General features: G+C 38.8%; 1 protein-coding gene across 1 annotated transcript in view; it reads right to left on the reverse strand.

Annotated features, from left to right (window-relative positions):
- Positions 1-416: 416 nt before the first annotated feature.
- LOC103505783 (guanine nucleotide exchange factor DBS) overlaps positions 417-12,397 on the reverse strand; it is a 36,326-nt gene continuing 24,345 nt past the window's right edge. Inside the window, exons 13-25 of the mRNA XM_026821022.1 lie at positions 11,847-12,032; positions 10,766-10,957; positions 10,181-10,306; positions 9,501-9,698; positions 8,170-8,375; positions 7,626-7,797; positions 7,122-7,248; positions 6,609-6,673; positions 4,609-4,738; positions 3,867-4,156; positions 2,135-2,332; positions 1,393-1,518; positions 417-440 (exon numbers count right to left, since the gene is read on the reverse strand). Coding sequence (XP_026676823.1) covers positions 417-440; positions 1,393-1,518; positions 2,135-2,332; positions 3,867-4,156; positions 4,609-4,738; positions 6,609-6,673; positions 7,122-7,248; positions 7,626-7,797; positions 8,170-8,375; positions 9,501-9,698; positions 10,181-10,306; positions 10,766-10,957; positions 11,847-12,032 — 2,040 coding nt within the window. The remainder of the gene's footprint in view (positions 441-1,392; positions 1,519-2,134; positions 2,333-3,866; positions 4,157-4,608; positions 4,739-6,608; positions 6,674-7,121; positions 7,249-7,625; positions 7,798-8,169; positions 8,376-9,500; positions 9,699-10,180; positions 10,307-10,765; positions 10,958-11,846; positions 12,033-12,397) is intronic.

Consider the following 12,397-nt stretch of genomic DNA (forward strand, 5'->3'; position numbering starts at 1 on the left):
AACATAACGAACAATACCAAATTAACTACTAGGAAGAGAGAATAAAAAATCTTTTTTTCAATGTAGTACTTAAAAGCCTAATTACAAATGAAAGCCTAATTGTATATTCACATGCAGTTGAATCTAAATTAAATGACAGGATTTTTAAGGTGGTCTATGGGTTCAAAGAATTAACCTGTTACAAACGTAGGTACCTATATAAGAATTTTCAAGAATGTCTGACCCTACAAAACCGTGACTAGAATTGATTTATAATACACGCTAACTTAAGGTTCAGTAAAACCAAAATAAGCTAAGCCTAATGAATAAAGGTGCAATATAGAACGGAAAAAACAACTATCCATAAACCTACTTTACCTAGGTACCCTACCTCTAATATTTAAATATCACTAAAACCTACTAGAATCTAAACAATTTTAATCATTAAGGAACTTTGGAACCTGTTCTTAAAAAGAAAGGATAACAAAATGCTTAAAAACGAAATAACATTAGACAGCAAACAGGATTATCTTGTACTTAAAATGTATAATATACTTGAAATATTGGTCTTTTTCTTCTTTTGCTTTGCCATGTTCCCGTTTAGACAAGGTCGGCATTTTTCGTCAGCCTTTTCCAATCAGCTCGGTCGTTCACTTCATTACCAGTTAATACCTTATTGCGCAGTTTTTATTGGTCTATTAATTATTAAATTTGGGGCTCCCTCCCCTTGTTGAAATCAGGGATAGGGGCCTGATAGTAGGTATGTTTTATGTTGGAAAATAGTTACTCTACCAAACATAAATAATATCATCTGCTAGGATAGGTAGGTATAGGTTCAGGTATCATAATGTATGTACAGGCTGTGCTTACAGGGTCCTGATAAGAGTATTGAAGTACCAAGTACCTACTTGAAAAGGCAGCCTACAAGTCGTGGGTTCGATTCCCATCCGGGGCGGATTTTATCCTAAACAGATAAAGCTGGCTTTCTCCTATCCTGTCTTCCTTCTTTCTTCACAAGCCCTCCGTCAAACCTCTTCAAAAAGTGTACCACGAAATCCAGCAAAGAATTGGAAAAACTTCCACTCAAAGGGGAAATGAACCTAGAAAATCTGGCCTACTGTGATACCTACTGAGTTATGAAGGTTGCAAAGTCTTATAAGGTAAAGTTATCTATCTATTTACTAGAAGAGTATAGATACCGTTTCTTCTGGAATTAAAACTAGTTCCTCAGTGACCTCAGTCCTCAATTGTCTTTAAGAGCATCAGTGTAAACTGCAATAGCCATGAAATACCTATACAGCTACAAGTCCATATTGACCATATTCTAATCAGGTAAAATGTTTCTTAACTTCAGTGATATCCCGAAAAGTGGTCATTCAAAGTCGTGAAGCGTTTAGATTCTGGTTTACTCACCCGAAAGCCTGTGATGGCAATCTGATGCATGCTATCATTGACACACTTGAGTACAACTAGCATACAGTCTAAAGCTTCTTGTAGATCTAGACTGGTTTTCTCGTTGTCTCGATAGTGTAAGAGATCCTGAAACACATAGATGATATTAGGGAAATGAAGCCGAGTTATAAGTGTATCTGGGGGAATCTTTACTATAAAAGCGAGATCCATTTATTTATTTATTGTTTATTTAGTACAATTTACAATCTTACGATCTATGACAAACTGCACTTATTGATTAAAAAAAAAAAAAAAAATTTTGGCACTAAAAACTGACCATCGAAATTTTGACCCGATTACATTACTTTCCTTCCTATAGGATAAGGAAAGTAAAAATGCTCGTCACAAATGTCGTTCCCCGATTGATAGGTACACTATGCTACGTTTTATGCCTTGACTTGGACTTGAACCACAAAACCTCCAGATCTGAAGTTCACTGCGGACGGCGCTAACAACTAGAATAACGAGGTTGGTTTAACATAAACTCATCTTATTCATTTTTATTTATTTTATTTCATCTAAAAATTCTTTCTCAAGCTAAATAAACCTCAATATCTAACCTATCTCACCTTCAAGCATTGTTTGAACTGGTCGGTTGGTTTAACATAAACTCATCTTATTAATTTTTATTTATTTTATTATTTTATTTCATCTAAAAATTCTTTCTCAAGCTAAATAAACCTCAATATCTAACCTATCTCACCTTCAAGCATTGTTTGAACTGGTAGGTGGCTTTGGTATGGGCCGCGGTTTTCTTGCAGAACAGAATTGACTTCTGGTAGAGGAACAAATGCCTCTGCATGGGTTTCAAGCGTAACTCTTTGAGTCGATCTTTCTTGCTTTCGTACCACACAGAGAAAGATCCTTGCAGTAGGAGTTCTCCTTGCTCCATGATATTCCCCTGGGAACAATGAAGATATTTATTTAGCCCGATAGGTATTGAATTATTGATTGATTAATTTAATGTGCTATCTTCTCATAGGATTAATGTTAAATCAATAAACTCTTTCAATCGGAATGAAAGCCCTATTGAACAAAGCCTTGAGAATGGATTATTGTTTTGTGAAATGTAGGGACTGAAAAAATCATTAAAATTGGAGCATTCTGTAAAATATAACGTATATTTATTTAGCCCGATAGGTATTGAATTATTGATTGGTTAATTTAATGTGCTATCTTCTCATAGGATTAATATTAAATCAATAAACTCTTTCAATCGGAATGAAAGCCCTATCGAACAAAGCCTTGAGAATGGATTATTGTTTTGTGAAATGTAGGGACTGAATAAATCATTAAAATTGGAGCATTCTGTAAAATATAACGTTACTCACAAAGATAGATCAGGTTTAAAGACTTCATAATTATGATAATGTTGTTTCTTCTGGAATTAAAACTAGTTCCTCAGTGACCTCAGTCCTCAATTGTCTTTAAGAGCATCAGTGTAAAATGCAATACCTAGCCATGAAATACCTATAAGGCTACAAGTCCATATTGACCATATTCTAATCATGTAAAATGTTTCTTAACTTCAGTGATATCCCGAAAAGTGGTCATTCAAAGTCGTGAAGCGTTTAGATTCTGGTTTACTCACCCGAAAGCAGAACCGTAACACCTAGAGGTCGCGGGTTGGATTCCCGGCGGGATCGAAAAAATTTCGGCTCTGTGCTTGGATTTCGGGGTCCTCTCAGCTTCCTGAGGACAATTGAGTAGATACTTTAATCAATTAGCGAGCAGTGGCGGCATTACCATTGTAAAAAGATTGATGCTAATTGAGAATTAATAGTAAACGAGGTACTTTGTAATACTGTGAGTAGAAAATCCGGCCTACTGTGATACCTACTGAGTTAAGAAGGTTGCAAAGTCTTATAAGGTAAAGTTGTCTATCTGTTTACTAGAAGAGCATAGATACTTTTGTAGGTAATGAAGATGAGTACAGGTATCGAAGAGGTAAATAGTTAAAAGTAAATCAATACCAACACTGAAGAGGTAGAAAGATGATCAGTGATACCCTAATGTTTACACTATTGACATTCCTATAGTCCCATTCCCATGTACTATGTACAGGTAGGTACATAGGTATTACATTACAAATATCCTAGTATGCTAGTCTGTGCTAAACATGTATTACTTTAAATATGCGTAGGTACAGGGTTTAACATATATGTCTTTAATGATTGTGATGGCCGTATTTTGAATTATTTGTTACATTTCTATTTCCAGTTCCGTACCTCTTATTGGTCCATACCGCATCATCTATGGATGGTGCAGACCAATAAAAGGTACGAACCTTCTATATAAGTATAAGTAGTGCTTCCAGGTAGCCCTAAATCTACTCCTTCCCCTTTCTAGCCTTTTCCTATTTAAATAGGGTCGGCGTTTCTTGCCAGTCTCTTCCAGGCAGCCCTAATAAAAGATTCAGATCTTCTGTGACTTACCTGGTTGACCAGAGCTTTGGTCTCAGGTGTGATGGCATCTTCAAACATAGCATAGAAATCTCGCGAGTTGTGCGTATTCAAGTTAATATTGAGCTCATTGATGCCCACTTCCATGAAGTGTTCTATCTCGTACAGGAGCTGTTCGGCTATTTCCGGAGAACACGAACACTTGTCGATGTGTTGCGAAGCGAGGAGATCTCTACCCTGGGCGCACCAGTTGTTCGCCTTGTCTATACGCACCTGCAACTCTTTGCACTTATTTAGCGTGTCGCACCGTTTCTGTAGACGTTCTGAAATGAGATGGTTTTGGTGTAAGACGATTTATAACCAGCCTAGCCTGGGAAAAGTGGGAAAGATTGGGACTTCTAGTTAGACAACGTGGGTCTCCTGTCCCGGTAGTGACTTAAAAACATCAAGACCAGCCTAGTTAGCTTGGTTGGTAGCGTGTCTGCCTTATAAGCGCTAGGCCGCGGGTACGATTACCGCCCGAGGCGTATTTCATCCTGAACGGGTAATGTTCGTTCTCGGAACGGCTAGCTTTCTCCTATCCTGTCTTCCTTCTCTCTTCGTCCTAACCACTGAACTACTGAGGTTGGTAACCTTAACCTTGCTTATTGTGTAAAGAGCAAAGTTTCTTCTTTGAATACGACTAAGTAGTGCTGAGGTTAGTATAACTTTGCTCGGAATGCAAAGAGCAAAGTAATTCCATAAAATAGGGTCTAGATCTAGGGAAAGTTTCTACCTGTTAGGGTGACGTTTAATCGTTTGAGTTCGTCCACTTTAGGTTCGACACTGTCCAGATGAATATAATGTTTGCCTCGTAGCATGGACTCTCCAGCACTAATCACTTCTTCACTGTGCTCCATCTCTTCCTGTGAAACAATAGCGTTAGGTAGAAGTCGAAATTTTAAATTATAAAACTTGCTCACCTCTCCCTTAACAGGAAGGACGGACTAAAAAAGGAGGAAGTACATTAGTAATTTTATTCTTTATTAATATAAATCAGTCCAGCATTTCTAACTATTGCGATTTTGTGAAAAATATTGGATACAATTTCTGTAGCTCAATGCATTGCTTATTAGTTCTCCCGCATTCGAGATGATTTGGCAGAATCGATTTCAAGACTTGGATTTCTTGATAGCTCAAATTTGTGAGAGAACTGGATAGTTCTTTTAACGTTAGTTTCGGTATAACCAGTGTAGGAATAGATTTATTAGTTCCATTTCATGCATTGGAAGACCATGTGACACCTCGGTTGTCATATCAATAGTAATATATGTATAGTAAAATACTGAATCCAAACCTTAGCGTCCTCAGCATACCAAACTGTGGAGGACTTATTAAGTCCTCTAATAGTAAGTATTTATTCACCAAATATTGATCGGCAGTTCATTAAGCCACGCTTATTCTTTCTTTTATTTGATTAGGTAGGTGACTACCTACCTTTTGAAAAAACCGCCAGAAAACGGCCGAAATTTCGCACTTTTGTCAGTTTTTTGCTTATAACTCCTAAACTGTGCGTTCCATGCAATGTTTATGGGTATTTAAAGTACCTACACATTTTTTTTTTTTATATATAGTTGAACAATTTTCCTAGTCAGGATTATCAGGCATACTAAGGCGAGTGTGGAACTGGGAAGGAAGGTAGGTACCTAGTTATACTTGTCTATGCCAATCCATGAAGAGCATGGATGATGGAAATTAGTACCCTACACGCCTTACACTTGAATTTAGACCACGCTACGCCACTGATTGAAAGGTTTATTTTTATTACGGTTTATTTTTATTAATCATTGAATAATTAATTTATTAACACGTTGAACACCATGAAACCCACCGGTGGGTTTCATGGTGGTTTATTGATGTTCCGTGAAAGTCACCGGTGGGTTTCATCGAATTTTTGGCTTGTACCAAGGTGTCAGGGGCCAAATTTTTATCTGGTACATTTTTTTTTTTTTTAGATAGTGTTTGTTTCAAAGAAAAAAATCATGTTGGCTTCAATAAATTTTCATTATCTCTCATAGTTTTTGCGTTACACCATTTTTTTGTTGAGACCCACCCGTGACCTTCACGGTACCAAATGAAAAGGTTTGGCTCGAATAAGTATTATAAAAGAAACTCGAAATATTTTTTCATGAACCAATCAGAATTTCTTTTTCCTGTGTTCCAAGAGAATCTGTTCACTATAAGAAACACATTGCTGAGCAGGTCCACGGGTGAGTTTCAGAGCACGCAATAATACTCAGTCATGAAACCCACCGGTGACCTGCACTGTACAGACAGCAACATCCCGTGAAACCCACCGGTGACCTACACTGTACAAAATTAATAATCCAATTTTCGTTCTATGTACATGGGAAAAAACTATAAAAAAGGCCTCGGTGTTCAACGTGTTAAAATTGTGTTTCTTAATAGATACCTAAATACCAGGCCTTTAGCATAGAAGGTGTTACTTGGTCTAAAAACATAGTGGAGCCGAGATCATAGCGCATAGAGCATCGAGCAGGTAGAGGGAAGCAACGATAGAGGAAAGCGACAATTTCAAAGAGCATAGAAGTCAGCTCCCATGGCGTAGTGGTCACTGCGCTCGCCTTGCACGCGGGAGATCCGGGTTCGATTCCCGGCGGGGTCAAGAAATTTTTATCATGTAAATGATTGATTCCGCTGTTGCGGGGCCCACTCAGCCTCGTGAGGAAAATGAGTAGCTATGACATATAAATGCGCACAGCGACCGGTGCCAGCATGGTAGGTCTTTCTTCCACTGTGCTCCAAATAGGAGGCCGGGACCCAACCCTCACTTTGACTTCCTGTGAAGAAAGAAGAAATTGGGAGTCATATGAAAAGTTGGATTTAGAAAAGCCACTGATATAAGTAGGGCCATCGGCTATAATAAACACCCTATGTCACTGCGACCTGGTCAGACACACAAGCACCTTTTCACCCGAGATCCTCAATCCCTATGTCAGTGTGGCGATATCCTCACAATTCAACACATCCTGGTCTGTGATAAACATGCTAACATACGTTCCTCTTTATCTTCACCTTCCTCCCTATCGGACAATGTTGAGGATATAATTATATTGATTCAATAATCCTATATTTCAAAGCCCTCCACTTATTATACAACTTGATATATCGGTATCGCGATCGACGCGAACAACCTACTGTCCGTAGTGTTAAAACGCCTAATAACAAGAAGAAAATAAAAGGAGTAGGGCTAGGGATGGGGGTCGTTCCAGGAACGACAGGTCTTACCTGCCAGTTTAATATACCACCAGCCTGCACAGCCCACTTTCAGCAGTTCCACTGGGTCTCCTTCCTTCAGTGAGACTTCACTATGACCCACAGCATCGTAGTCTGCTAGAGCCAGGTATTTCCCCGTCTGTGGAAATTAAGAGAAAAATTATTTATTTATTTTTAACGCTAAGCAACAAGGCCATGTGTGAAAGAGAGAAATGCTACTTTAACATCTGCCAGGTTCTTCAAAGTTAGAAGATTTAGAAAAATTTAGATTTATAAATTTCAGCTTAGTCTGGCTGGGGGACTTTAAACAGGAAGTACCTATACCAGCCTGAATTTCCCTTGCTAAAGAAATAACAAAGGTTGAATGCGAAGGGCATCCACTCGTAACATTTGTAGCCAAATCCAAATGTCAGCCCAAAGCCATCACCCTAGTTAGGGCTGATGTCGCGGAAAAAGCAAATCGTAAAAAAAATCGTCAAAAAATAAATATTTACTTTCTTCGGTCGGTAAACTCACCAGAGATTTTCCACTGTGATGATCCATGAAGGAGTCCTCATCATCTGAGTTGCTATAATCTGACGAAGCTTGGCTATCCTCATCCGGATGAGATCTGGTGTCATCAGAACTGATGGAACGATTACATGCACTGTGCGGAGTGGTGTCTAGAGAGGTGACCTGACGCATTTTGCTGTCGAAACAGAACATAAAAGGTGTTATTATTATTTTATTTTTTATCCATTGGGACACAAAAACAATGTACCTATCTTGCCAAAACGCATGCATATACTCTGCCGCACTGGTCCCTACTAGGCCCATCATTACAGATCTACAATTATGTAACGATTACGTGAGTTATATAAAAGAACTACTCTTTTCACTGGACACTCATTCAACGAATCAAATCCTAAAATATGTAACTCACTCAGTCACTCTCAACTCCCTAAAGGTATATAGATGGAGTTAGGATCTGACTCATTGTCTGAGTAGTTCACTGAAAAGAGCAGTTCTGGTAATAACTCACTTACTGTTTACACATCTCTATGCATCATACGGAACTTACGCAAAGTTAGCGCTGTATTGGCGTATCTTCTCTCCGCGCAACTCCTGCAGTTGTTCCAATAGGACTCGCTTGATCTCATTCACCCAGCTTTGCTTCTGCTCCAGAGTTGTAGCCTGGATGATGTACACTTCCTGACGGCCCTGCAGCCAAAGTTCGAACTTTCGACTGTCCCCCTTCACTGTTTCTGTGAGACCCACTTGGGACATCTGTGGAGAAAATAACACGTTATTGTAAAGCAGCGTGTGACATCTTCGATCGAAATCGCCTGGAAAACTCCATAGTTTTTCTTCAAAATCGAAATTCTTTCAACCTTTGAAGACGTACCTTAGATGGGTTAGTTTGGTTCAACTAACTCTAAAATTTCCGAGCAGTCTCTTTTTCATTTTTCCCTAGAGGTTGAACATCGCAAAGCTTTAGCCGATAGAACTCACTGTTCTTAATCTCAACTACTGTGCTAGACGACTTCTGAAGGAAACATAATTGTCAATAAACTCTTCTCCTTTGAATTTTACTTAATTGTGTTGAGAAAAAATCTGGTGTGAACATCACACGACTTTCCTTATCCTATTGAATGATGCTTATTTGAGTGTTCTTTTACCCTAACTTTTACAATATCTCTAACCGTTTTGTCGCTATAGCTGGAAACCGCCAAAAAACGGTCGAAATCTGTCCTAAAGCGGTCAAAATACCGCCAAGCGCAGCAACCATCTCAAACAAACGTTTTGTGTTGCATCCTTGTCACATTTGTGAACTACATACCAAATTTCAAGTCTCTAGCTTATACCGTTCCCGAGATATTGTTAAATTACACCGAAAACCGCCAAAAAGCAGTAAAATGCCGCCAAGCGTTACACCGGTCTTAACCAAAAGTTTCGTGTCGCATCCTTGTCACATTTGACAGCTACATACCAAATTTCAAGTCTCTAGCTATTACCGTTCTCGAGATATTTTGTTTACAGACAGACACACAGACACACAAATAGCTGAAACTTTGGATTTAGGCTCTAGGGACCCCAAAACGTGTTTTGGCACTAAAATCTGACCATCAAAATAAATGTTGTGAAAAAAAAAAAAAAAAAAAAAAAAAAAAAAAAAAAATGCTCGTCACAAATGTCGTTCCCCGATTGATACGTACACTATGCTACGTTTTATGCCTTGACTTGGACTTGAACCACAAAACCTCCAGATCTGAAGTTCACTGCGGACGGCGCTAACAACTAGAATAACGAGGTTGGTTTAACATAAACTCATCTTATTCATTTTTATTTATTTTATTTCATCTAAAAATTCTTTCTCAAGCTAAATAAACCTCAATATCTAACCTATCTCACCTTCAAGCATTGTTTGAACTGGTAGGTGGCTTTGGTATGGGCCGCGGTTTTCTTGCAGAACAGAATTGACTTCTGGTAGAGGAACAAATGCCTCTGCATGGGTTTCAAGCGTAACTCTTTGAGTCGATCTTTCTTGCTTTCGTACCACACAGAGAAAGATCCTTGCAGTAGGAGTTCTCCTTGCTCCATGATATTCCCCTGGGAACAATGAATATATTTATTTAGCCCGATAGGTATTGAATTATTGATTGGTTAATTTAATGTGCTATCTTCTCATAGGATTAATATTAAATCAATAAACTCTTTCAATCGGAATGAAAGCCCTATCGAACAAAGCCTTGAGAATGGATTATTGTTTTGTGAAATGTAGGGACTGAATAAATCATTAAAATTGGAGCATTCTGTAAAATATAACGTTACTCACAAAGATAGATCAGGTTTAAAGACTTCATAATTATGATAATGTCGTTTCTTCTGGAATTAAAACTAGTTCCTCAGTGACCTCAGTCCTCAATTGTCTTTAAGAGCATCAGTGTAAACTGCAATAGCCATGAAATACCTATACAGCTACAAGTCCATATTGACCATATTCTAATCAGGTAAAATGTTTCTTAACTTCAGTGATATCCCGAAAAGTGGTCATTCAAAGTCGTGAAGCGTTTAGATTCTGGTTTACTCACCCGAAAGCCTGTGATGGCAATCTGATGCATGCTATCATTGACACACTTGAGTACAACTAGCATACAGTCTAAAGCTTCTTGTAGATCTAGACTGGTTTTCTCGTTGTCTCGATAGTGTAAGAGATCCTGAAACACATAGATGATATTAGGGAAATGAAGCCGAGTTATAAGTGTATCTGGGGGAATCTTGACTATAAAAGCGAGATCCATTTACTCATTCACACACTGATCACTCTATTACCAGACACCTAGAGGTCGCGGGTTGGATTCCCGGCGGGATCGAAAAAATTTCGGCTCTGTGCTTGTATTTCGGGGTCCTCTCAGCTTCCTGAGGACAATTGAGTAGGTACTTTAATCGATTAGCGAGCAGTGGCGGCATTACCATTGTAAAAAGATTGATGCTAATTGAGAATTAATAGTAAACGAGGTACTTTGTAATACTGTGATATACACAAAAGTTGTGAAGAAAATTTCTGCTTCACCACGAAGGTGTCATGATTTGAAGGTCTTTAGTGTGAGAAAGTTTAATAAAACGAATTAATTCCATCAAAAATCGAAGTACAAGATGACATCGCATGGACTTACTTTGAGTAGCAACTGGTACTTGGTTATCCTCTGGATGGGTTTGAGGAGGTAGGCAGCCAGTGGTAGCTTATGTCCCAGCTTCACTTGACAGCTCTGGAAGAACGCGTTATTCTCACCCACCAACTCCCTCAGGTTCTCGGAACGCGGGTGATTCTGACAGTAGTGGCTATACAGCTTGTAGAACGTGTCTTTCTGCAATACGACAAATGGAAATGTGTGTTATTAAACTTGTTTAATTCCATTTTGTCAATTAGAAGAGTCTTTCGAGTGAACTACTCGGCCGGCTTGCAGAGCTCACGATAAGAAAAATAATAAAAAGACAGCCTAGTTAGCTTGGTTGGTAGTGCGTCTGCCTTGTAAGCGCTAGGTCGCGGGTTCGATTCCCGCCCGGGGTGGATTTTATCCTGAACAGATAAGATTCGATCTCGGAAAGGCTGGCTTTCTTCTACCCTGTCTTCCTTCTCTCTTCGCTTTCGGGACAGTAAGACCTTGGTAAAACAGATAAGATTCGATCTCGGAAAGGCTGGCTTTCTTCTACCCTGTCTTCCTTCTCTCTTCGCTTTCGGGACAGTAAGACCTTGGTAGTTACAGCTCTCTATCAAACATCTAAATAAAAAAAAAAACTTTTTTTTTCAGCTGTTTTTACTTCGGATTTAGTTTCCCACGACGTGACGTTTTACGTGGGAACCTACCTTTTATTAATATTTTTTACCCAAATGTTTGTATATCATCTACTTCTACTTTCATTCTTTACAAGTGGAGTATTGGGGTAACCTTACGTCAGACTTCAGAGTTAGTTACAGCCCTCTATCAAACATCTAAATAAAAAAAAAAACTTTTTTTTTCCGCTGTTTTTACTGTCTTCGGATTTAGTTTCCCACGACGTGACGTTTTACGTGGGAACCTACCTTTTATTAATATGTTTTACCCAAATGTTTGTATATCCTCTACTTATACCTTCATTCTTCACAAGTGGAGTATTGGGGTAACCTTACCCGTTTGGTAAAACACAGAGCGACTAGTTCAATGTTGAAGTTGCAAGCTTCCAAATCCTTGAGGAATTCGTCTCGATGGACCTTACCCGTTTGGTAAAACACAGAGCGACTAGTTCAATGTTGAAGTTGCAAGCTTCCAAATCCTTGAGGAATTCGTCTCGATGGAAATGACAAATCTCTTCCAGATTTCCAAACAGGATGTCTGTCTTGTTATCCAGACCGGCTGGAATCAGACACTTGGCATCTTCCTTGTTCATTTCGGACTTGTACCCCTGGAATGAGAAGACAAGGTGTTCTTAGTTATTCAGATATTTTTCCCTCTTAATGATTGATGTATATCCAGGGTGTCCACCGAAATGGAAAAATCAAATTCCCTAACTTTTCCCGGTTTTCTAGTCTACTTTTTCAAGAGTTTCCACCCTATTCCCACAGATGAAGACGAATCTTCACAAATTTGGAACGACGCGACGTAGGTAGGTAGGCACCATGTAAACCATAAGTAAACAGCGCCGCAGGCGATTTTTTTCTTTTTAATAATATTCCTCAGCCTGTTTAAAATCAATTTTTCAATCCTTTTCCATGCGACCTAGAATAGGATCTTGAACCCCCTATTTATATCACGAACTGCACCACAGGC

Source organism: Diaphorina citri, unplaced genomic scaffold (assembly GCF_000475195.1).
Source record: "Diaphorina citri unplaced genomic scaffold, Diaci psyllid genome assembly version 1.1 scaffold194, whole genome shotgun sequence".
Classification (NCBI taxonomy): Eukaryota; Metazoa; Arthropoda; class Insecta; order Hemiptera; family Psyllidae; genus Diaphorina; species Diaphorina citri.